The 26,606-nt window shown below is 40.7% G+C and overlaps 1 protein-coding gene across 3 annotated transcripts; it reads right to left on the bottom strand.

Moving 5' to 3' along the window:
* Positions 1-6,850: 6,850 nt before the first annotated feature.
* Positions 6,851-21,644, bottom strand: OCIAD2 (OCIA domain containing 2). 3 transcript variants are annotated; one of them, XM_017805815.1, is made up of 8 exons: positions 21,511-21,644; positions 18,161-18,288; positions 15,620-15,713; positions 14,758-14,811; positions 11,867-11,914; positions 10,763-10,868; positions 9,458-9,544; positions 6,851-7,059 (listed from the first exon to the last, which is right to left on the bottom strand). In XM_017805815.1, exons 2-7 carry the CDS (start codon positions 18,218-18,220, stop codon positions 9,463-9,465), a joined length of 444 nt encoding a protein of 147 aa, XP_017661304.1. In that variant the 5' UTR covers positions 18,221-18,288; positions 21,511-21,644; the 3' UTR covers positions 6,851-7,059; positions 9,458-9,462. The 3 variants fall into 3 exon arrangements, with proteins under 3 accessions (XP_017661304.1, XP_017661313.1, XP_017661322.1); XM_017805824.1 differs by having other exon boundaries at positions 18,161-18,285; positions 21,511-21,640; XM_017805833.1 differs by lacking the exon at positions 21,511-21,644 and adding an exon at positions 19,706-19,795.
* Between the last annotated feature and the right edge of the window lie 4,962 nt (positions 21,645-26,606).

The following is a 26,606-nucleotide window of genomic DNA, read 5'->3' as shown; positions in this document are numbered from 1 at the left end:
CAATGACATTAAAAAAGACTTGAAGTAGTCATATGGGCCATCATACCTGTATGTTCATCGATAATTGTGAATTAACTCAATGTTTATTGTAAAGCTAAGTAAATTTTCTTTTCTTCCTCAAAATAAATTTTAACTACATGAAAAAATTAATTCTTATACCTTAAATCAAACACCAGGAAATGAGTCCGAATACTTCACTATAAACATTTCTAAAAAAAACCCTAAAAACCTGTAAAGTAACTGTTTTCACAATTTCTTAAAACTCTTAAAAATAAGCAGGCCAGTTTAAAGGAGCTGGTCACATTATCCCCAAGTTAGTTGTTTCTAACAAGCATGAACAGAGAGAAGAGGGTTGCAAAAATATGCCTCAGCTCTTTTACAGCTGGTAAAGCTCTACCAAAAATCCTGATGCTGAATGCTTTTGTGTTTCCCTAAATTAGCAGGCATGTTTAGAGCCCCAAGTAAGTACCAATCTGACCTTTCCAGGGTTTTGTTCCTGCTAATGTTGTTTGGAACACATCTACACGAAAGACAGAAGTGTAAATGAAAAGTGATTTGATTTGCTTAATGGAAGTTAAATCGATTTGCAGAAGCCTGGGGAAATCATTAATATTCCAGACTGAACCCACAACTTTTCTGCCTCCTTAAGATTCAAGAAGAAATCCTGACCTGTACACTTTTTACTGGAAGCTAAAAGACCTATTGGTTCTCCTCATGCTGGACTCTTCCATTTGTGGCCCTGAGTGAGGACCTTGTCCAGCTGCAGGAGGCACATCTAGCACAGTTCCTTGGCTGCCACACACACACCAGACCTGCTATGGCACGTAAGGCTTTGCTTGCAGCCCAGTCTTTATGACTTGCAACTAGAATAAATTCTCTGTAATCTCTTACATGAGAGAGGGGGCCTACAAATATCCCTTTACTTTTTGCAGTTTGGTCTCCTATTAAGTTGTTTGTAGAAATTCACAAATCATGTTTGGATTTTAATCTCAAGGCAAGAAATGGGACAATTTGCATCTTGTTACTATTTCAGGTTCTTGCCCTGTGTCTGTTCATATGGGTTTGCACTCAGCATAGCCAATGCAGGCTTGGACACAGATATGCCTTGAGTTTATACTTTCAAGTATTTTCTTTGCTGATGTAAGAGCTGGACATAAACCACCAGCACTAGACAGAAGTTTTGAGGCATTTTGAGTACCTGCATTAGAACATCAACCAAGAAATACAAGGGAGTCTTCATTTGAACAACTTTGGCCAGGGTACAGATTTCCAGTTCATAAGATCATAAAGTGTATTACTTTTTCTTTCCAAATAATGAGGGAAATAAGAAACTAGTATTTTTATTTAACCAAAGTGAAGGAATATAGCAAAACCAGAAATTAGCTGTTCGGGTTATAAGATATGGTAAAAAATAGTCTTGGATCTAAAAGCTATTGAGAGAGCTGCTGGAGAGTATGTGATAATCCCTTGGGAACATAATTCGTATGTATCTACCTCAGATAAATGAAAACCGTGTAATTCTAAAAGAACTAGTCATTAACAGCCATGATTCAAAGTATTTGTCTCTGTTCTCTTTGATATTAATGGATACCAGTTACTATGCTACTTACATATTAGTGATTTAATACTTACCACTTGTTTACTCCTTTTTACTAAGTTGCTCTTAATTTTTTGGTTGAGCAATACAAAATTTCCTGAGATTTTAAGATACATGGCAGAATGGTAATATACATTTTCAACATAAGGTAGTCTTCTGTTTAGCAGAAGTGTAAGTTTGCAAAACTAAAAGGCAATAGTCTAGTATGAGCTACTTTCATAATGTGATGCCACAGTAAACAAAAAAAGGATGTATGATAAAGACACTGCACAATCATCTGATACAACAGATAATCAAATAGAACTTTCACTGAGCCTTGAAAGGAGAAAAAAAATCTTAAGGAGAAATGGAGAGTTTGATAGATTTCCTTCGTCAAAACTTGAACTAAATTATTCAGATTAAAAATCTTTAGTGTATAACCTTTGTGTTGCTGTTCTTCCAGTTGCTCAGTGATGATGCAGGACTCTATTTTCAGGATATGCAATCTTACATGAACAGCTTCTAAACACCAAAATTTTCAATTCATTCATTACAGGGAATGCTATACATTCTTTTCTACTCACTCCAACCCACAGAGGAAGCTCATTTCTAGTGCATTAGATTTTTATTTTTAATTATGAAGCTAAAATTAGTTTCTATATAAATCTAATGCCAAAACAAATAATTTAGTTTGGCTTAATTCTGTAGTTTAAATACAATTGTTAACCTGAACTACTTTATGATAACTAGCATTTTAAAACAGTGCAACTGATTCAGGTAAGGCTGAATTTGGTTGCAGTATCTAATGCCTAAACATCAATGATGGATTATTAACAATGTAAAAAAAAATTTCTAAGTAAGCTGTGCTAAGTAGAAAACACTTTTGCTGGTACAGCGTCACGCACTCAGTGTATATGGCTGTGTGTTTGCATTGAAGAGCTAAGTGTGTTTTTCAGGGTCCCCTGAGGATTTTATGAAAGACTCCATTCATTTTTCCTCACTTACCCTCTACATGCCAGAGAACGTGCAGCTGTCAACCCCCTTCGAGGCCACACTGCAGACACAAGTCACGCGCCATTCTGTGGGAGCAAGGAGCCCCTCCAGCCTGGGCACGCTCCTGCTGTGCCAGGAGAAGCAGAGGGGAGTGTGGAAGGGGAGAAGGCTGGGCTGGTGGAGCGGCTGGGCTGGGGGAGCAGCTGTCTGACCATGCGGCGGCCGCCCGCTGGAGCTGCCAGCTGTGCAGCAGCGTGGTGTGAAACCACCGAGACACGGGCAGGCTCTGTGCCTGATAATGGTCAGAAGCAGCTCCTGAGGCTGCTACTAGATCTGTCGGATCTGTGGAGCTGATTAGGGGAATGGGAGTGAGTAAATGGCAGGCATTTGCTGCTGGGAAAGGTCTCCTATTTGTATTTTCAAGTCCTAGAGATACAATAGTGTAGCTGGGGCATGTCCAGCCCAACCATGTCTGACCTCAGCCTCCAGCTAGCCAAGGGAAAGGCAGATTTAAAATGTGCCTCTGGGAGGACTTCTTAAAAGGTGTTTCCTGCTCGGAAATACCTGAGCTTGCCAATGTGCCTGAACAACAGAGCGATGCAGTAGAATGCTCAAAATGCGCATAAGCGAGAAGTAACACTTAAAAGTTTAGGTAAGTGGGGTTTTTCTATGCAACAAGTTGGAAGTGCCATTGCTCTCAAACAGTCTGTATGTCAAAGACAATGGGAAAAACATCCATTCCCACCTTTGGTACTTTTTTACCCTTCATCTACAGAGAAAGTATTATTAATATATTATTATTAATAATTATTATTATATTATTAATAACATTAATATTATTAATATTAATTATATTTAATTACTATACCGTAATTAAAATAATTAAAAGGTGTGTTTTCTCAGGAATCTTGAATCTTGTGCTCTCTGCACATGATGTTCCAGTCTCCATTTCCAGGTGTGAGCTAGGTGGAGTTTAGTTCAAGCGGCAAGGCTCTCAACATGTGTTTTCAAAAGTTGTAAGAATCACCGTAATGGTCACCCTGTCTCCCACGCTGGCTAGTGATCCTTCTAGAAGGAGATCTTTCACCAGGGCACCCTCCTGTCCTTCTCTGATCAGAGCTGAGAAGTTTCCTGACACAAAGGTTTGGATTGCGCAAATGCAGGTGTTTTGCAGCCACCAAGTCTCTGTGTAGGTTGTGCCTTCTGGAACTGTTTTGTTTGCTTCTACCATATCTTGTGTCTAGAATCCCCCCAATGTAATTGTGCTGTATAAAGATGAGTTTCTTTTCTGTTTGCTTTAAATCTTTCCCTGATTTCCCTGAGTGCTGATTAGTTTTGATTTTACAAAACCAGCAATTACTTGTTCCCCATTCATCTTTCACACGGTTACAGATATTGTATTCCTCATCTTGAGGTGTTTTCAGCCTGGAAAGTGAATTACCTAATCCCTTTTGAAGAAACCACTTTGTATCTCTGATCATTCTAATTTGTATTTCTCCTTTTTCTGTCTCTCAGCTCTGTTGCACACTTTCTGAGCTGCATTGGAAGCACCATAATATTCAAGATGAGAGCATGCCATAGAATTGCTCTGTACTGTAAGTCTATTTTTTCTCCCATTTTTTTCTCCGGAATTGTTAATGTTCTACTTGCCTTTTGGCTGTCATAGCCAACTGATCTTATGTCTTGCAACTATGCAAAACAACTCCCAGATCTCTGTACTGAGAAAGTCAGAGTAATTTAAAACCAACTGTGTGATGCAGTTAGTATTTTTCCCCATGACTACGAAGCTTATTAGTCAGCCTCTCAGTATGGAGGTTTTTTCCCCAGCTCTGTAATTTTGTCATCAAGGAACACTCGTGTTTTCCTTCATCAGATTATCTGTTGACCAGATGTCCCCTAGCATGTCCCCAGAAGGCTTCTCAAGCCTTCTAGATTTTTAACTGGCCTTGAGAAGAGTCTCATTTATTTCCTGAGAATCTAATTTTCTTGAGGGCTTTACTTGGAAAAAAACCAAAAAACAGAACCAAGACTCCAAACTCATACCAAAGTGGCATTGGATTTCCAGAATGTGGAACGACTGCAATACTGATGTCAGAAGCTGGATCCCTTTTTTTTTTGGCTCTCTCAAATAGAGTTTCTGTGTGTGATGCCAAAAACAAGTTGGGCAAGTGGGACAACTTACCAGCAGCTCTTTCACTGGTAGAAATGGTCATGAGGAAGAGGCTGCTGCTCCCAAATTAGCGTCGCTGTCAGAGGTACCAGAGTGGCGCCCAAGCCAGCTGCCTCTTCATACTTCCCACTTGGCCTGGTCCAGCATGCTGCTGTCATAAATCCTGCCCCACTCCCTTCTTACCAGTCCATCCCAGAGCTCCCCTCCCATTACCTGTCATTTGATAGCACGCCCTGTTCTGTCACTCTTCTCTCAAAATGTAATAAGCCCCAGATCTTGTTTTTGATAGGGATTTATAAAAACTCAGATACTGAGCTTTCATCTCCCCTTGATTTCCATTTTTAAGAGAGAATTATAGACCAGCTGGCTTGCCTAGAGTCCAGCTACTAAGGGTTTAAACAGGAATGTGCTGTTTTCAACCTACAATTGCTTTCTCTTCTAAAACACAACATTTATTTTTTTTTTAATTTGGAGTGAATACTCTGTTTGTAAACTGATTTCAAACAGCTAATACAAACGTTCTCAAAGATAAGAAGTCTACTGCAGTTGTTTGAGGTTAATGTAGCCATAGCTTTCCTCTTTGACTGGTCATAATTTTTCTAGTCATAATTTCATAAAGCACATTGAGGCTTCCATGCAGCTACTTACTTTATGTATTACAGCTGAAGGATGTATTTTGTTTCCTGATTTTAACAAGTATGTGGACTTCAACTAAACTGTGATATGCCTGAGCACACAGAATCTGACATGAAAGGTCCTCTGTCACATGCATCACTCTCCTTGGCATCACCTGGGTGTAGGAATGTCTTACCTCAGGTAACCCAGGCATAACTAACCTCGGTGCAGCTTCTTGCTCTTATTTTGGCAGCAGATGTCAGATGAAGGGAAAGCAGCTAAGACATGTCACCATACAAGTTTTGCTGGCTATCACAGTACACTCATGACAATTACATTATTTTCACAAAGGAGGTGACTTCTCTGTGGTTGTGTAACCCCTCTCCCTGGAGTCCCTGTGCAAGGCTCTCCAAGGCTTACCTGCCTATACACAGCATCAGCTATGACACAGCATCGGTGTGCATCCCTGACTCCATTGGCCGAGAAAGAGCTGTGGAAAAATTCTGTAGAAAAGTAAAAAGTGCAAAGTTAAAGTCCCTGTTGAGACAGGAGTTCTTAGTAGCTCAAGAATTCACGAGGCCAAACACCAAGTGGAAAAGTATAAAATCTTATAGGAAAAAAAAGAAAATGGAGTCTAGTCAGTCTAACCCTTCTTCCGCCTTGTGTCTGTCTGGCTAGGAAAGTCTATCCAAGTGCTTTGTCAGGGAGTTGAGTATTCAGTCTAATAGTTTTGTTAAATCCAGAATGTTTTTTGTGTGTAGTAACCATAGTTACTTTATACTTTTCCATACTATATAACCTGCTTGCAGAATCTCTTTGGATTCTGGTAAGGATGCACAAAGAAGCTAGTTCAAAAGAGGGGCACTAATCACAGGTATAGTATAAAAGGCATAGTACAAAGCAAACAGAAAAACCCCATGAAAGACAGTCTTCATCAACTGACAGTGAAGCCCAAACTTTTCATTGGTGTGCATTTGATTTTCATGTGAATACCATCACTGTGTTTGGGGAAAGTGTCTGCTTTTGATTTCCTGAGATGTTTCATGGAGGTTTGTGTGTCCTGCTGTTCGTAGAGCGCACGTGCCATCTAGGTGTCTTTTTTCATCAACATCTGGTGGCCTCAGATTGTGTACAGACCATAAATTGTTCCAAAATATTGTGTTCATGAATGTGGCACGTGCTTTTGGTATCCCTGGCAAAGTGGACCTTTGTGTAAAACTAGCCTATTAGAAGTTGGTTCGGGACAGTTACTGCAGTGTGACAATACCCTGAGCTCCCTAACCAAGGAGTAGCTCAGAGACTGGATAACTGCTTAACTGTGCAAATCATTTAAACATCCTTGCACTCTTTCTGTTTGACATAGGTGGCAAACATTCCAACATATGGCATTTGGCTTGCTACTGGAAGTCTTGCTACAACCTAAGTACAATAGACAAATTTAATTTTTCAGCACTAAGAGCTAAATTGCACCGAAGAGAGGAAAATAAACCAGATCATGTTGAGAAAAGAGGAGTGTATTTCAAAAAGTGCATTACAAGAAACTGGTATTTAGCATGAATAGAACTATTTTACAATATGCAACTACTTGAAGTAAGTCAATTTACACCAAATCAAAGTCATAGAATCACCAAATTATTATTTCTTCTCTACAGAAAAGTGCCTTGAAAGAAGCTGGTCCATAAGATCTTTATCGTCTTCACCACATCTGTAAATGGAATAAAAGGACCCATTATTTAGCTGAATGGCACCTTGCTTTCAATGAGAAATGTGCAGCTTCTTGGTGATTTCTCTGAGAATGCTCCGAAGTCCCTGAGGATAAATGACATTACCTCTGGATGCATAAACATGAGTATAATTTTATCTGGGTGGTCCTCCTAGGCACTGCCAGAGCTTGTACCATATGCTTAGCATGGATAGTGGCAAGACGTGCTCAGTAGGGTCTCTGTACCTTTTTAGAGCACAGCATGATAAATTAAGAATTTTTACTTGAACATAAAAGACGTTTAACAATACAGAAAACAACACAATGCTTACAGTATTTCTTTTCCTAAGTTTCTAAAACCTGTCCATCAAAACTGATTTCTGGCAAATTCAAAATACCAAACTGGCCCAAATATAATGGCTCTTTCCTTCCAGCAATTAAAACTTCAAAGAAATACACTTGCCTTACATTTGGTTTTGGACTAAGTTTCTGACTAAGCTTTCAAGCCTTTTTAAAAATCAAACAAGAAGACCTAAGTTGCTGTTAAAAAGTGCAGCAATCAAGGTCTTTGATGAACATGTGAGTTGGAACAGGAAACAGGTTCCACAGCAGAAATTCCAGGAGGAAAACAAAGAGAGGGGCCTGTGGCATCCTGCATTCTTCCCCTCTTACAGCTGCAATACTCCTTTGTATTTGAGACAATCTGCAATTTATTTAACAGCTAATTGGTACTCATACACGAGATAAATATTGTCAGCTCACAGTGGAAGGTTTAAAAAGAAAATATGTTTGGAGTTAAGGTCCAGCAAGCTGCAGCTCTGACAAACAGCAGAGGTAATTCCCACCATATACATTTGATTACACTACACAGGTAATTGCCAGTATGTGACTGTCTTCAATGAAATATGCTTTGGGCTCCCTATTTGAAACAGGTGAGGACAATGGCCTACATAAGCATTTATTTAAGAGAAAATCTTCAAAAGCACTTAATCAGCACAGTAATGCAAGGGCTTAATTAGGTTCACAACTGCTGATGGATTGAGGGTATCATTCATTCACAGTTATCTAAGTCTGGCTCACTCCCTCCTTCACACTGGCACTAGCAAGAAACCTTTCAGAAAGGTTTGGGGGCTTTTTTACCCCTTTCCTCACATGGAGCAGTGAGCTGATCTGGCACACCAATCTGCTTCATGATCTCTACAGCTGGCACAAAAGACATGCTGCCCCTTTTGGCAGCAACCCTTTTAGGTGAGGCTAAGCCAAACTGCATTTTCTGCCAGTGGCTGAGCACTTGCAGCACTTGATATGAAACACTCAAACAGTAACAAAATTGTTTAAAACCAGGACTTTATTCTAATGGCTTCTTTCAGGACAATCCTCACTGCCATAATGTATTGTTTCATAGTAAAAATCCATCTAAATCTCTCTTCTGGGTAAGTAAACAGGTTCTGATAGGATACTCCTCCTTATAGGCTCTCTGCAGGCAAGCACTTTAGATTAAGAAAGGGACCATTATCAATATCCTTGACTAAATTCCTACATAATATATGCCAGACTCAATCCAACAATTGCTGCATCAGACTTCTGTTCCGAGCTACACAAACTAACATGGCAAGATTTCAAACAAGCCCTCTGCTCTCCTCTCTTGCAGGCAGCCAAGCTATTTGCAAACACTTTCACACATTCACCTGCCTGTGAGAAATGTAGGCCAGCTTACCACAAGCAGAAAGTGTGAAAATGTTCTTAAAAAGCCCAGCTGCTGGCCTGTTTTTCATAGACAGAGTACAAGTGCCTCTACCTTGCACCCTCTAAATCCTCCTTTTTCGCAAAGGGAACTTTCCCTTTCTGGGGTGAGAACACCACATGAGCTGTGTCCCTTTCCCCACCACTTTTATACTACCCCACTAAAGCTCTAGCCAAACTATAGTACTGGATGCAAAAAACCCACCTCCACCCCCCTCAAATAAACAAACCCACACCCAACTTGTCTGCTTTTAGTTCTGAATATTTCAAAGCGCTTTTAAACATCAATATAATCCATAATTATTTGATTCTTAAGTAAAAAAGTTTGAAATAAGGAGGAGTTATATTTATTTTCATACAAGCAGTTGTCCAAATTAATTCCACTTAGGTAAATAAGCAATACCCTGCTACAGCTAAAGCAAAAATTCCTCAGAAATGGGGGATTTAAAACTAGCATGAAATGTATGTAAGCTAAAAGTTAAGAAACTAATTTAATTAGAAACCACAGAATAAATAATATTTCCTTGAGTAATGCTCAGATTTTAATCCATTATTAAAATCCATGATTTTCACTATATTGTTCAAAGGTTTCAAAGAAGAATACCACTCAACATGGAAAATAACATGAGAATTTATTTTAAATTTCAAGGTTGCTTACCTGGACTAAGATGCTGAAGGAACTGAACCTTCTTTCTCACTCGATCCCACTTTAGCTTTACATTCCTTGCAAGCATGATGACACTGCCTAAAATATTGAAAGCAAATAAAATATTGAAGAATGTTGCTGGACTTCTTCTAATACAACCCAATAGCACAAAGGCAAAAGTTCTTGATGAAGTAATCTCCTGCCTATATTCCCCAGTTTTTGTAACCACTTTATGGGACATAAACTGCAAAAGATGACATCTAAATAAACCAGCCAATAAAACCCTATTAATTAGTGTTAATCCCCTTCCAGCAATTGCCAAAATATAACAGGATTTTCTGTGCAGGAAAAGGCAGTCCTTGCCATTGTACTTATGAGCAAACCAAGCAAGGAGCAAGATGTATAACACAAAAGAGGGATGAATAGCCATTTTGTGTAATACCAAGTGAGGAAAGTAATAGCTTTGTTATGTGGGGGGAAAATGCAAGTAGAGAAATAGATGAACAGTGAAGAAGCTTCCCGCTATCAGTCAGGCATTTTTATAAGCATAAAAGCTCATGCTGGTCTGGGGAAAGGATGTGGAAAGACAGAGGAGAATGATTTTGTGGATAGGATCTTTGGAAACGTATTTTGCACGTGAAAGGTGCATACCAAAAACCGTATTGAGAATGCAAAGTAGTACAGGCAGTTGAAGGAGGAGCTTGGAAGGAAGTCAGAGACTGATTTGATGGGAAGGAGCACTTTATGTGAACAATGACTAAAATATGGAGGTACCAAGTGACAGAAGTCAACCATTGAGATCTATCCCACGGTTAGGGTTGCAAAGTAGAAAAAAATACCCTTGCAGTTTGTGCTTTTCATGATTTGGCATGACAGGATGAAGTTAGGCAAAGCCACAGAGGAGGAGGTTGGAATATGGGTTGAGACTGAAATTGTTGTTAAAATACGAGGACACTGTAAAAAAATCAGTAAGCATATTTGGCCTGCTGGTCTAAAGGAAGACTCAAAAAAGCTGAAGTGATAACATGGATAACCTTAGTAGTATGATACTAGATGAAAAGAGAACTAATAACTGTTGTCACATCATACATTAAAGTACAGTAATTTCATTTAAATCATATCCTAATAACACTGAGTTTAATTTGCATTTTCTGAAGAATGTATAGTAGTTTCTAATACTGCCATATATAGCCTAAGACTTTGAGTAGTACCTCATGAACTGATCACAAAATTTAAATTCCAAGTCTTGCTGCATATAATTTTTACTGTGTTTTAGAGTATTTTGATCTAGGATTAATACTTTAAATAAGCACAAACCTTTTTCGTTGTGGACCAAATGGTGCAATGCCACTTTTCTCAAACTTTTTTTGGCATTCTCCAAAGTATGATATCTTTCCAATAGCAAAACCTAAGATACCAGCAACTATAAAGAGAGATAACAAAACACTGTTAATACAAGAGCTTAAATCAGGAGTCTGCTATTAGCTCATTTTAATCACATGACACATTGTATGTCACATGCCTTCTTAAAACATGTCCTAAACACATGTGAAGGGATTACAGGCATGATTTCAACAACTACTGAAAACTGGCTACCTAGCAGGAGAGATAGCAACTGGTCCAAAACAATGCATACAGGAAAAGGGTATAATATTCCCGCATCCAGAAAAAGGATATAATATTTAGAAGAACAGATTGTAGAGACAGCCCACAGTAAAACTAATTCACAATGTCAGCACTAATTGCCCTTGTTTGCACACCATTGTTTATTTCTAATGATCATACTTTTAACACCAACTTCTCTGGACTTCTAAGAAGCTAGAACATCAGTCTGCCATACTATCACATTGTGGCTTTCACTCCTTACAGAGTCAGAATAAAAGACTACTTCAACATCCTCAAGTTCCTGCTGAGTTTCTGCTGAAGAAGGAATCAATTTTATTTCTTGCTATCTAAGAGCCACATCACTGTACAGTACAATTTCCATGCTTTTATTTGTTTTCTTTATCAATCCATGTTTATGAATTAGACAGCTGAGATCAACCAAATGAGCATATGAAAAGGAACATACTATTTTATATATTATAGTAACATGATGCCTTAATACCATAAGCTGTGCTAAGCACGGCTGATCAATGAGGCTGACATAATTTATAAAGCAAAGCTGAGACTGGAGTTTTTAGGAATTTGAAAGGTTGTATTAAGTACATATAAGCTGCTATTGGAAGTGTTTACATTTAAATAGTCTTGTTTCATACATTTGTTTTTAAACACATTAGAATTCTGATTTCCTAAAGTGCTGGGGTAACATCTCATAAATTCCAAAAGAGGAAGAGTTAGGAAAGAAATTCAGAGAGATGCATCTACGGTCTGCACATTGCCTGTAAATAAGCTTTCCTTTTAGAATTGGGTACAACTTACTTGCCATCTTGGGATATGGACCAAATCTTGGGCTTGCTGAGAAACTGCCTACAATAAAAGGAAATAGTCAGCAAACTTATTCACTTGAGGAACTCACCAGCACTAAAAACCAAGGCAGTATTCCTCCTACGAGCTTTTGCATTGCTCAAGATGAAGATTGTATGAAAACCTTAGAAGTCCACTAACTCAGATTTCAGAACATCAGGGCACTTTCCATTCCACTAGTTCCTAGTGCATGTGTTTTGAGGTAGTCCTAGAGTCACAAGAGGAAAAGGATCTGGACTTTGCAGGATTCAGTTCAGGCAGGAGTTCAGAGTGTAAAATAACAAGAAAACAGCACATCTGCCACTGGTGACACCTGTAGCACTGTAGGAGAAAGAGATGGTGGTGGCTTATGTTTCAGCACAAACCAACCCTGAAAATATAATAGTGAAATTAAATCCCTTACTCAGGATCCAGCTCCCTGTGCTGCAGTAAGTATGACAAGACCGTTCTTCAGTAGTTTTCTGTGGCTATGGATTAAAACTGTACCACTGGTAGCTAGCCTGCTCCTCTGGAAAGATCACACATTTTGGCCTTTCAGAGAAGAATAGTGTGCCAAACTAGAAAATCAAAAAATTATCTTTAGCTTTTTCACCAAAATTCATCTTCCCCCAGTTAACCTGAGGAGGTGGAACCAGTATTCCTTCGAGAGCTATGTATCTGGCAGAGGAGTGCCATGCTGTGGAAGAGGGCTCCACACAGCAAGATTACCATGGCAAAGGGAAGAGAAGTGAACACTAGTTGCACTGTTATGTGCATTCAGACAGTAATAATGAGGCTTAGAAGCTCCAGTTTCTTCTAGAGGCAGGGTACTGTGTGCAGCCATAAAAAAGGAGGCTTTAGACAGAGGAGCATTCAGCCTATGTTAAGCACAAGGGCCTTTGCACACTGGCATCTATGTAATTTTAAACTGGGTCTCTCGGGGCAGGAGGAACAAAAGTGTTGTTTGTTTCTAATCAACCCTCCCCTCCAATTGTTGACACACAGTAATGATTATTTAATAAGGCCATTTGTTAACTCACAGCTAATCAGAAACATTCAAGTACAATGAACAGAAACTGAGAAGAGTACCAGGTGCCAGAGGGTGTAGCTACTGAAACAACCCCAGAGCCCTTCCTATCACTGCTCAACCTTTTTTTAACGTAATCCTTTGCCTTCTCTGACATACTCCCCCTTGCTCCTTCCCTCCCTGTCTGCCTACAAGCTCGTACATCAAGGATGCAATAGGGAACCCACGTCAGCCTCTTGCGGTATAGCTGAGATTTTAGGTTAAGTGGCTGGAACAAAACAAGGGGCTTGCAACCACACACAGTGAGAAATGGATGAGCCACTTCCACCACCACCATTTGCTGTCTTCTACCACCCATCTTTAATAGCCCTGCTTCTTGCTTCAGGTCCTATGATTTTTTTCTTCTCCTGCTGTAACCAGCTGCTGATGCAGGCTGAAGGACTGTCTTACTTGCTCCTGTGGAGCAAGTCCTGTCTTACTTGCTCCTGTGGGATATATCCATCTTAGCATTCTTCAGGGTGGATACCCTTCACTCTTTACCCAAACGCTAACCTCAAACTTATAAGTAGCCAAGACCCCCAGCAGGGAAACTCAAGGTGCCATGTGTAGAACCAGGTTCATCCACCACATAAACAGAATACAATTATCTTTTGTGTTAGTCTGCAGATTACAAGCCATCACTATAAAAAGCTCTCTATCTCCTCACTTTGGCAGTATTCCCTGTCCCTTTGCATCAAAGCTGTAGTCATATTGGTACATGGTCACTGTAAAAACATTGCCAGCATTTTTCAAATAAGCCAACAGTGTTATAGGTTAGAAATCCGAGGGGGGGAATTTTTCTTCCCCCTGCCCCCACTGTAGGAAAGACAGAGTTTGAATGGAAAGGGGGGGGGTGATTAGCTTTACAAAAGAACCTTCCTAAGGGATGGCCCATCAGAGGCTGGGGGGAGAGGGGAGGAGTTTTGGAGGAGGGGTTTGCCGGGCTCTTCTCGGAAGGGAGAGGGCAGTTTTGCTGGGTTCTCTCTCTGGGACTGAGATGGGGGTCTTTGTGCGGGCATTTTTGGAGAAAAGGCCTGGAAGCCGGTCTTTCTGGCTTTCTGTCCTGGTGAGGCCTGACCACCAGCCTCGGTCGGCTCGCACGCGGCCTCGTGACTCCAGCTGGGACCTACTGGGTTTTCACCGGAGAGTTGCGTGCTCACTTGGAGAAAAGGAGGAGCCTTGAGACACCATCTCAACAGTGAGTTCCGTGGGGGGTGGACTGTTTTCCTTTCCCCCTTCTTCCACTGGGGGAAGGGTCTCCATTCTTTTTTCGGCTTCTCCCATGACCCGAGACCACCCCCCGGCCCCCCTTTCCGTTGCGTTGCCGGCCGGGGCCGGCCGGGGCCCCTTGCGGTCCACCCCGGGGACTGCAGGGCCTGCACCTCCAGCGATCCAACAGCGCCCCCTGCCGGCCGTGATCGGAACTGCGCTAAAGACAGAGAAGTGTTCAGACTTTTTTTTGGTAGTCATATTGGTACATGGTCACTGTCAGAATATTGCCAGCATTTTTCAAATAAGCCAACAGTTAGAGCTACAGTACTGATTCTGATGCCTCTGCTCAGGCTGTACAATAACCTGTGCTACAGTTTGCCCCAGTGAAGACTCTACTCGAATGCATGTGATCATGGTGACAGAATCCAGCCGCCAGTCTTTGGATTTGCGAATTCAGTTTTCAGTTCATGCTCTTTCAAAAGAACGACTGTGGCAACGCATATATAATGATTGAATCACTCTGGTGATGAGTAAGAGGAATATTGATCTTGAAAAACAGCACTTTAATAGTGTACTTTTTTATCTTTACCTTTTGAGATTAGCCCCTGGGTGACAAGCATGCTCCCGAGAGACAAAGGAAGAGCTGTGAAAATAAAAAGCAGGTGAGTAGCTGGTATCAGCCAAAATTTGTATTTGGTAAATACTTTACTCTCTTATACGTTACATGTTTTATATGTTTCTAATGTTAAACACATTACATTAACTTTGCCTACTGTCCTAATCACTTATTACATCTGTTCATTCAGATTACATTCTCTTCAAAGCAAGAATGTGCTCACACAGTGCCAGACATCAGCCATGTTGTAACATCTGGAGCTAATGCATTATGTATACTTATTAAATAATAGTTTCCATAATCTGAATAACTCCTCTCACTACTGCAGCACTAGAAATGTCAGCAGCGCCGATGAAATGCTGAAATCCTTTTCAATATTCTCCATTCAGAAAATATGTAATTTAGATACAAACTGACGTGGTGGACTTAAAAGGCACTAAAACACTGAGTAACTAATCTTTCAGATGTCCTAATACCTGAAGAATGTCACAAATCCAAGACACATAGCCATGCCTGCTTTCCATTCAAATGCAAGAATAAGTACATAACAAAGTAAAACATTCCTAAGGTGGTTGTATTAATGGACCTCAAGAATAGAACTAACTCTACAATTGTTAAAGAAAGTTCATATTAAACAAGAGTTTAATTCAACCACCCTTACTTACAATGATTATGCAAATAATTCAATTAACTCTATAATAACACAATGCTTAACTTAACATAACAGAGTTAACCCACAACAATATTCTGACAAAAAAGCATTTTGCAGTCAGTTTTGCATATGTACATCAAGAAGTCATTCTCAGTGTGGTAAGAATAACTTTGGATCACCCACCTCTGTACCAGAAACTTTCCTGTTTGCATTCCTTACGGATCCTTGCAAATTCTCCAGCATCTTGAATTTGGGAGGTGGGGCAAAAGAACATTGGCTGAAAGCATAAACCTGGATTAGTTTACTGAACTTAATTGCACAGGAAGAAAAAAAATAAAGAAGATAAATTATTTTTAAAAACCCAAACAAAATACAATGCAAAAAACAACCAACCAAGTAAAACTCCTTATTCTGTTCTAGGCAGTGTTATGAAATACTTGATACCCCAATACAGACACAGAAAGAACTACACAGGTTTTATGTTAAAACCACTCACCCTGTTGGTCTGTTTTCCTAAAATAGCTCAGCTGCTGCTTACCCTAGAAGCATATTGCTTTATTTCTGCTAGTCATTTCATTCTCATGAGCTACCTCATCTTTCTGGGAAAGAAATGACAGGACATAAAGGCAGAGTGGCAGTTTCCAAAAGAAATTCTGCCCCATACAGAAGTCAACTGAAGTTCAGTAAGAGCAGATTTTCCAAGTATTCAGAAGAGGGTCAACATAAAGTCCAGATTCCCCACTTGCAGAACTTTCTGAGCAGTTTAAATGTATTCATGGCATTAACTGAACTCAATTACACTGGCTTCACCCTTATAATAATTAGCTCACCAACAGACTCCTTTTAGGTTAACAGTAGCTCTTTTTTTCCCCATTTTCATTGTGAGAAAAAAGTGCCAGTATTCTCTCCTGCACTCTGCCATCCAGGGTATTGACATGCAGGTAGAAGTAGATTATTTTTCTTTAAGAAAAGACTCGGTTATGAGTGTTAGCACTTGCAGTATCATTACTGGACATCTGAAACATATGGGTGTACTGGTTTGGACTGGGAAGGAGTTTATTTTCTCCATAGTAACTGGTATGGTGCTAGGTTTTGGATTTCACCAAACCAGTGTTGGTAATACAGGGTTGTCTTAGCTACTGCTGAGCAATGCTTACGCAGAGTGAAGACCTTTTCTGTTTCTCAGGCTGCCCCACCAGCAAATGGGCTGGGGGTGCACAAGAACTTGGGAGGGGACACACCTGGGACAGTGGACCCCAACTGACCCAAGGGATATTTCATATCTTATGATGTGCTCAGCAAGAAAAGCTAGGGAAAAAAAGAGTTGTCATTAAGTTAAAATTAATTGAAATTTTAACATTTTTCTGTAAAAACATCACATCTACAAACATACTTTTTCCTAAAAGCAAACATCACAGAACAAGCAGTGCCTTGGGAAAAAGTGCACATTTGTCTCTTACAGGATTCTATCTCATTTTATGCCTGACTGATCCATGATTTTGTAACCATAATAATGAAATGCATTTATTGGCCACAACCACGGGTTTCATATTTTAGCTAATTAATATCTCAGTCCTTCTTCAAGCACTGCTCCTACGGAAGTTAATGGTAGTTCTGCTTGGATAAACAGTACAGAAACGACTCCACCCCAGACCGTAGAGAACCACTCCAAACTGGTTTCAGAGCAAAGTCACAGCAAATAGAGTAAAGTCCAAACAGGCTGAGTGAAAGGTAAGGAAATGAGTGTCAGGGCCCTACGTGCACCAACAGGCTTTGCAATCTTTCTGCCTCCATACACACCCTGCCAGGGGTTTAGTTGCTTGGGTTTAAAGTCAGCCCTAACATGGCACAGTTGTGTAACACTGAATCAGGTTGCTGTGAAAACAGCAAAGCTGGGAGAAAGAGCTGCAAGAAGCTTTGCCCAAGGCCTCTGCCCTTCAGCTCAGGAGCTGCATATAAGCACAGGCCCTTACCCTAACTGTGTTGTAGGGCCTGTACCTGGCCCTTTACCATGAAGATCCTTACCTTGCTTTGCTAACTTCATCTTCTGGCATACCATAAGACTTGCCTTATTCCTATGGAATGGCCTGACAATCACTGAACTGACTGTAGGCTGTCCCCGGTCAACATCATTGGATCTGCTCTCCTCCTCTATTTTGGGTACTGTGGGACTGCGCTCCTTATCCCTGAGGTCCCAGCCCTTGCTGCCTTGCTGTCACTCATGACTCCAAGGTCCCCTTTCCTTGCAGAAAAGAAAAAAACCCACTTTTGCTGCCCTCTGGTAAAGACTGATTAGCAACAAGGTCGTACCACATTTAAATTCCTCGATTTCTCCATCGGAGGAAAACGCTCATCTTCTGTACAGCTGGAGGGCAGATTTTTGTGCAGTACTGTTCCCTTCTCCCCTTCTGAATACTCAGACACACACATGCACAACCTGATGGGGATGGGTTATACTGGCCCTGTACTCACACACTACGGCTCTGCCAGTTCATAACTAGTTTAACTAACATAGCATAAATCAGGGCCTTAACCTTAAGACTCACAACTCCTATCCCTCTGAGCATAGTGAACCTGGAAAAATAACACATAGCCCTTCTTCTCTTCATTTATATGCTTAACCTAACAGACATCTGTTTCTGTCTTCAATAAAAGCAATTGAGGCAAAATCCCAGTTATTCACTAGCAATAGAATCAAAATAAAAGGGAGGAAACCCAGCTTACCCATTTAGATTGCTTTATTGGAGGTGTCTGACTTTTCTCTTGGACTGCTTCAGAAGACATTGTCTCTTTCCTTGTACTCCTTGTTCACCAAAAGCTCCACGTTTTATGCTCGGCTACTTCTCTTTCTGCTATGTACAAAGGTAAAAGAACAAACTATCATACTGATACTGTAAATTCAATGTTCATCTAGAAATCAAAATGACGAAGTTGAAAGGAGTGTATTTTTGATAGCAGAGAACATCCAGTCACCTGATATGCAGTTCACAGCACAGTGCATCACTTATCAGCAACACAGAGTGCTGTGTAACCCAACACAAACATGCTGAATCATGACCTAACACAGCATACTCAGTGATAGAGAAATGAGAATAAATGTGAGCAAGTCATCTAAAACCTTTCTAATTTTTATTGCAGGCCAAAAAATTAGCTTCTTTAGTGTGCTGTCCAAAATTACTGCACTGCTTCAATCCTCACTGCTGTCATCTAAAGTCTGGATTACACAGGACCCACAAAGCAAGCTTACTGCAAACCACATTTGCATTTTTCCAAAAAACACTATCCAGTTACAAACACTCTTAAAAAAAATTAATCTAGAAGCATAAATAGATTCCAAAGAGTTTTAGAGTTGCAATCTTCCATGCCTGAGAATTGGGATACTAGGGAAAGGCAAGAAGGAATCCCATTTATTTCTAAACTGTGATTTTTAACTAGCACTTTGCTGCATGGTCTGGCATTTTATTTATCAACATATAGGGCACTGCTGCTTTCCCAAAAGCACACTCTGAGAATGGTGGCACTGAGCAAGGCCAAAGTGACTGTGAAAGGCAGAGTTAAACAGAAAAGATAAGCAACAATTTAATAACCTAATTTTTTTTTGCATTCATAATATTACCATATAAACCACTTTCTGCACTTATCTTGGAGTCAGTTACACAGCTATAAAGTTCAAACAATGTCTGCTTCACACACACTATATATTCAGATAGCAAAGCTTAAATAATGGAACAGAAGCAACACTACCTCCTCTCTCCCCTTGGTAAAAAAAAAGTCAATTAACTATTGCATTCACACCAATTTTCACTTTATTCTCAGATACTTGCAAAAATGACAGTGACCACTGTGTCTTTGAAAAAACTTAGGTTTGAAAATAGACATAACATTAGGAAAGCTCACAGCTCTACATTGTCTGCCTCAGTCTGAGAGCAATTTAATTTCCATCAGTCTCTCGTCACTTAATGCAAAAAAGGACACAGAAGATGAGAAAAATGCATAAAACTTTAAAGAGGTTTGTGTCAACCAAAGATCAATCAAATTTTTTTATTCTTATTTGCTTTCTTATCTACTCACAAAACCTACTTGTGTAGATGGTTGCATAAAAATAATCACTGGAAACAGTTTCTAATTGCTGCAATAGATTTAAAGTGCTTATCTTTTTCACAAGGATAAAAAAGCTGAGTCACTGGAGAAAAATAAATAAAATAAAGCAAAAGAAAAAAACAAAGGAGTATAAACTAAGATTATAAAAATCTGCAGCTTGCCATTTACCTCCTGTATTGTCTTCAGCATACATTTCTCCTGAATCATAAGTTATTCAACTACGCTACTGCTTCAACATAACAAAGAATCTCAAAAATAATGTAACCTTTAAGCAGCCTCCTGGTACATCTCCTACATGGGATGAAAGCTGAAAGCTACACTGGCAAGAATGAAACAAAGAGACAAAGTTAAGGTCATCAAAATACTACGTAACTGAATTATTAATATTCATACTTAGTAGACTGAGGAATGTAAAAGTGTTCCAGTATTTTGAGGCCCTATGTCTCGGAAAGACAACCGCCATCCCAAAAAATAACTTTATTTGCATTAACCTACTAAAGAAATGTAGCTTTCTTGTAACTTTCTGTAATACTTATTACTGTTTTCTCAACGTACAGATGTAATTCTTAGTGTAACAATTAACTGTATATTCTCTTAGCTGCCTTAAGAAGAATTCTCAAAGATGTTATTCTTCTCTTTAACTGAAATACCTATGGATCATTTATTCATCTACAGAAGAAAAGGTTAATATCAGGCTCCTGAAAGATCTCATGGTTTCAATACTTCTAACTGGATGATAAAGAAGCAGTATCCAAGAAGATAGCTAAGTTTTTCACGCGTGAGAATTGTCAACTTCACATACTCCGTTTACAACAAGACCCCTCCTTCCAAACAGGAATGGTGACGACATAATAGGGTTACTTGGGAGAGAAGGCGGGAGCCAAAACTGCATGTGTTAACTGGTCCCTGCAGCGGACTGTGATCTGCAGTGAACGCTGGACATCTGCCCAAGGCAAGCACCACTCAGCACTGAGACAACTCATAAGGACTTCAGAAAGGCGCTTTGAGGACTGTGTCCGTTGTGAAGAACGGGGGAAGATTCACCATGATGTTCCACACCCCTCTGAACTGGCTCTTTGTTTTAAATCCAGGCTCTTATTTCAATGAGAGTCTACAGAGCAGCTGCACTAGGTCTTCAGCGAAAAGCTCCCTACCAGCACCTGTGCCCACAGCAGGGAGCAGAGGAACGCTCCACATTTGTCTGGCCGTGCCTCCGCAGCAGCTGCTCAGTGCCCTCACCCTGGGTACAGCACAGTACAGGGTATTGCTTTCACTGCATCACAGAATCATTTAGGTTGGAAAAGACCTCTGAGATCATCGAGTCCAACCTTTGACTGATCACCAACATATCAACTAGACCACGGCACCAAGTGCCCCGTCCAGTCCTTCCTTAAACACCTCCAGGGATAGTGACTCAGCCACCACCTCCCTTGGCAGCCCATTCCAATGTCCAATCACCCTTTCCGTGGAAAAATTCTTCCTGATGTCCAACCTAAACCTCTCCTGGCGCAGCTTGAGGCCATTTCCTCTTGTCCTGTCACTAGTTGCCTGGGAGAAGAGGCCAAGCCCCACCTGGCTGCAGTCTCCTTTCAGGTAGTTGTAGAGAGTGATAAGGTCTCCCCTGAGTTTCCTCTTCTCCAGGTTGAACGATCTAAGCTCGCTCAGCCGCTCCTCACAGGACTTGTGCTCTAGTCCCCTCACCAGCCTCGTTCCCCTTCTTTGGACACGCTGCAGCACCTCAGTGTCCTTTCTGAATTGAGGGGGCCCGTCCCCGGCGCTGGGACAAGGGGCGAGGGGCCCTGCGCTGTCAGGAAATGCCCCACATGAGCCATCGCCTGCCCCGGGCCGGCTGCCGAGAGACACACCCCGGCTGCCCCCGCCGCGACGCCGGAGAAATCTGGCCCCGCGGAGCTCAGCCCCTCCGGCAGAGAAAGCAGGAGGATGGCGCTCCACCGGTCCCAAGCAGCGCTTACCGTTCTCCGGCCGCGAGAGAAAGCGGAAGGAACTGGCCCGGCCCGGCCAGCCCCGGAAGACTTTGAGAGGGCCCGGCTGCACCAGAGCCATGGTCGGGCGGGGACCGGCTACGCCCCGCGCCCGCCTCGGCTTCCGAGGCTGAGCAGCCCTGGAGCAGCGCCGACCCACCGCCACCTCCTGGTCTGGCTGCCGGGCTCCACCGCCACCTCCCGGCCGCCGGCCGCAGGGACCAGCCCGCAGTGCCCCGCTTGGCTCCCCTCACGCCCCGGCCCCTCGGCCCTGCCAGCATCTCCTACTATATGAGCCGTTCTCGCCCCCCCGTGGCCTGTTCCAGCAGGCGAACAGCGAGCGCGTCGAGAAGGTTCCGCGTTCTCTTATTTCCTGAATGAAATTCTTCACGCTTTTTTAGCAAGGGTATTTGTTAATGAAGTTAACACAACCATTAGGGTTGGAAGGGACCTCTGGAGATCATCTGGTCCAACCCCCCTGCCGAGACAGGGTCACCTACAGCAGGTGACACAGGAACTTGTCCGGGGGGGGGTTGGAATGTCTCCAGACAGGGAGACTCTGTGACCTCCCTGGGCAGCCTGTTCCAGTGCTCTGCCACCCTCAGTGTAAAGTTCTTCCTCATGCTGAGGTGGAATTTCGTATGTTTTAGTTTATGGCCATTGCTCCTCATCCTGTCGCTGGGCACCACCAAAAAAGAGGCTGGCACCATCCTTTTGACACTTGCTTTTGAGCTATTTTGATGCACTAATGAGATCCCCTCTCAATCTTCTCTAGACTAAACATGCACAGCTTCCTCACTCTTTCCTCATAAGAGAGATGCTCCAGACCCCTAATCATTCTTCTAGCTCTCCACTAGACCTTCTCCAGTAGGTCCTTGTCTTTCTTGTAGTGAGGAGCCCAGTGTATGACACATGGTGCTGGAAGCTGTCCCATGAATTGAAAATATTTTTTGTGGAAATGAAATCTTGTTCTTTAAAGAAAAAGTGACAAGATCTACTTTGACCATGTTGGAATGAAAAGCCCTGCTTATCTGCTTTGATTTTAATACTGTGATGCTTATGTAAGTATATAAATAAATTTTAATGTTAGCAAGAAGAAAATTAAACAAATAAAAAAGGCACTTTCATCAATCAAAAATAATTTTGCAAGAAAAAAGTTATCCTGAAAATGTCAGTTGGGGGGGTGTTCCTCTAGGAATACTGAAAAAATTGTTCCACTTTCTCTGAAATTAAAAATGCAATGCCCTTCTTTAAGGATAAGCTTTCTAAAGCAAGGAATGTAAACATGAATTTTATTTTGTATTTTGTCTTTAATAAAAAGCTCTCCATTTCTGTTTTGTTTTGCTTTGTTTTTTTCACAGTGAAACATAATAGTTTTTGAGTATCCTAAATGGTGATATGACACCTCAGTACTTATCATGAAATCAACAGATTGTGAGATCACCATTAAACTTCCTCCTTTTACATGACTTTGGCATCTCGATTTAATAGTAAGCATAAGTCATGGTTTATTTTCTTGAGTCCAAAAAAGCTTTCAGCTTCCAGAAGTCTTGCTACTTGAAGCCCCTTTCACCAGACTATTCTCCCACCCTTGCCTGACAAACCAGAGGATTGGGCTTTGCTGCTGCATGATGTGCTTTTCACATGGAGGTTGGGCAGAAGTGATGTCCTAAAAGAAGTCTTAAAGTGTACCTAATAGCTCATGTGCTCTAAAATGTATTCTTGAAATCATATGTAAAACTGGCTACATTGTATTCTGAAAAATACAATACACGAGAAAATCCAATGTGGGGAGAGTACTTCATAACCTTCTTAACTGGTAACAGTTTTAACAGCTTAAACTGGACATAAAGTGAAAGAGCACTGGAATGACAATTTCCTCATGAGGCATATACGTGCCTGGCGATAGTGATTGCCTGGGGACAGGACTGTTTGGATTCTTGCAGCTTCCTGTGCAAAATTGCCTATTAAAAATTCGGGTTAAACTTCCTTTTAATTTTAACTTTAAAGTTGGTTATCACAATTGAGTATGTTCTTCAAATACTCCTTGTTTCCAAAATTTACCTGAAAGTACTTCATAGTTATAAAAAATGGAGAGAGGTAATGGACAGAAATCAATAAATGTTAGTGATTCAGAAGAATAAATACAAACCAAAAGAGAAATTCTTACCCCTCCCAGAATGAAACCAACTTTACATATCAAAGAAAAAAAACCCAAGAGATACCAAAAATAAAACAACCATTATAGAGTTGAATGTTTGGCTGAGGAATTTTCTGCTATCAGAGTAGAAGGAGACTTCACAAACTCAGGGAAGGTTTGCAGGTTCTGGCTGCTTGTCTGAAAAACCTCTTAGAAAACACTGGAGGGTTGCCAGGGTCCTGAGGTTCACTACATTCACCAAAGGCAAAGCCTTCGCAGTGCAGGTATTTAACAGAAACACCCCATGTATACATGCAGCACATGAGAGAAGGAGGAACGTATCATAAATATGGTTATTTGTCCATTATAAAATTAAACAGATCATTAATTGCTTAAAAATTCCCTGAGAAACGAAGACCTGGAGTAATGGAAGCACAGTGCAGCTACAAAAATGTATCAGTCACAGAAACATTTAGAGCATGGAGAACTAAGTAAGAATTACACTATAGGATATTGTTCTCATGCTAATAAGAGTAGGAGTTAAGGGTGAATGAAAAGACATGAAACATCGCAGCAGGAAACAGTCAACGTACCTCTAAGTAAAACATTAAACTGTCCTCACTACATACAAGAAATCATGTAAGTTTTCTATGTCCTGGCTGGTCCTTGGATGTACTTATTTTTATTTTACACTTGGTCTGGCTTATCTTCTAGTAGAAATGAAGATCTGACAATTATCAGATGTTCAAGAGTTGGGATTTCCTCTTCTCAGTGTAAAGAAGCCAGTAAAATGGCTGAAGAAACCTGCATGTGTTTGTGTTTCCACTGTGAGTGTGACAGGTGCCTAACTGTAAACTCACCCACACCAGTTTTTCCAGAGTCACTTTCTTAATCCTAATGTGTGCTCATACTTCTATGCCTTTTTTTTCTTCCATTTTTCTGTCACTTTCTTCTGCTTCTTCATCATGCCTATTCAGGCCCATCTCTGCTGGGCTATATGCAAGGACAGCTTCTCACACATGTCTGAAAATTGTTTTAAATTTCATGTGTTTACTTTGGGTTTCAAAACTTTGAACCCAAATAGTTTGAACCCAAAAAAAGCATTTTTTTTTTTACAATCACTAGCTTTAGAGAGATTTACCCCTGTCAAGCAATATAATTGTGGGGCTGAAATTTATTTTCTGTTAATCTCAGCTAATTTTGTATGTCTACATTAGGGTAAGGGTATGTTAAATACTATTCTAAAATGAAAATACTCTTTTTTGTGTGAGTGGAAACTCCTAGTATAGTATGTTATCTCGGCTTTGCTGATTTTCCTTCGTTATATTCCTGTAAAGATCAGCTGCTTTTGCTGTATTTTTTTATCAGCTACGCATGTGGCGCTTCAAGATTAAAAAAATATAGTGAAAGGCACTCCTACACATACATGTGTTATGAATCACCTTGTAAGCATTGACTTTTGTATTTAAGAAATTACACCTGAAAACTCTCTCCTCTTGTGCTCTGCTGCTTAAATGTGTGTCAGCCCTATGGACAGCACTTCATTACATGTGAAGCCAAACTTAGTAGTTGCTTAGAATCTCAGAGAGACCACCCAGATTATGATGGCTAAATTTCTCAGGATTTGCATTATCTTCATTGCATTATGAATTTGATGGAAGCCACACAAGCATGTCAGGTTCATGAGTTCAGCCATGTCTAGTTTTACTGGAACTCCACCTTGAACCATGAAGCAAGACACTGTAATTACAAAAAGTGTTGCAAAATTGTTTCAAATATTTATTGGCTGAATGCATACTGTGAGCTTCACACTTTCCCTATGCAGCTACAAGAGCAGCCATGTTCCAGATTTACTCTAGCCAAGGATCTCATCTTCCAAGTTCCATTTGCGTCACACCACAGAAAGATGAAATGGTGTCATCACTTACATAATCCTGAGCCAGTAATAAGTGAACTTGGTGACTATTCTGGTGTGACTTTTCTTAAATGAAGAAAAAGAAAGATGCCTTTAGTGACATGGAACTTGGAGAAGACAGAAAGAAGGTAACTAAATCTATGAATCTCATTTTCCCTCCCCTAGTGAGGTTGACTTTTCCCTCAAAATACTTCAATTCTTTTGTGAACATTTAAAAAAAATGTTCTCAAATAGTATCCAAAATTCAACAGAGTTTTAGTAGCTAGCCAAACCCCATTATACTGTGGAGTAAATGATTCACTTGACTTTGAGACTACTGGGACAAACTTTTGTTCCAAACATTTTGACTGGAATTTATTGCTGTATGTCAGGTGTTCATCGTTTACTCCTATGGATTTGGAGTTTCACAAGACAAGGAAAGAAAATGCATACCATGAAGTTTAGTTAGAATGGGACAATAGTTTTAACACAAATGAGAAGATACAGCTGGCAGTTTCATAGGGTGCTGTATGAAGATTAATAAAAGTTAGGAAGATGACATATTCCAACAGCAAGAGGACTTCTTAGTTACAATTTTACTTTTCATGCCAAAAATGAGATTCTAAATTTCAGATTTTGCTTATGTAATCCTTTTGCCATAACTTGGCAGCTATGCTCATGGCTCTGTCGATTTAACTCAGGATCTCTTCTAAAACTAGCAAACGTAACGACTCAGGAATCTCAGCCAACTAAATGCTTCTTTTGATGCTTTTTGCAGACAGCATTGCTTATCAGAAGGTAACACACATTTCGCTAAAATGAGCGCAGCACTAATCCGGACACCTCCGAACCCCACATAGTCAACCAAGCATTTATACAAGCAGCAGGTGGGTCAGCTCCTCTTTTCCCCGTCAGCCCGTGGGATGACAACCTTTTGCTTTTGTTTTCCTTGCTGGAGTGACTGTTCGGTGGACAAGTGCTCCTTTGCTGACAGGTCAGCGAAGGGGCGAGACCTCCTCGCCGTTCCGCGTGGCGGGGCTGTAAAGAACAAGC

Source organism: Lepidothrix coronata, unplaced genomic scaffold, assembly GCF_001604755.1.
Source record: "Lepidothrix coronata isolate B3197 unplaced genomic scaffold, Lepidothrix_coronata-1.0 Scaffold0, whole genome shotgun sequence".
NCBI lineage: Eukaryota > Metazoa > Chordata > Aves > Passeriformes > Pipridae > Lepidothrix > Lepidothrix coronata.
The sequence above is the reverse complement of the archived record's forward strand: the minus strand, read 5'-3'. Positions and strand labels throughout refer to the sequence as shown.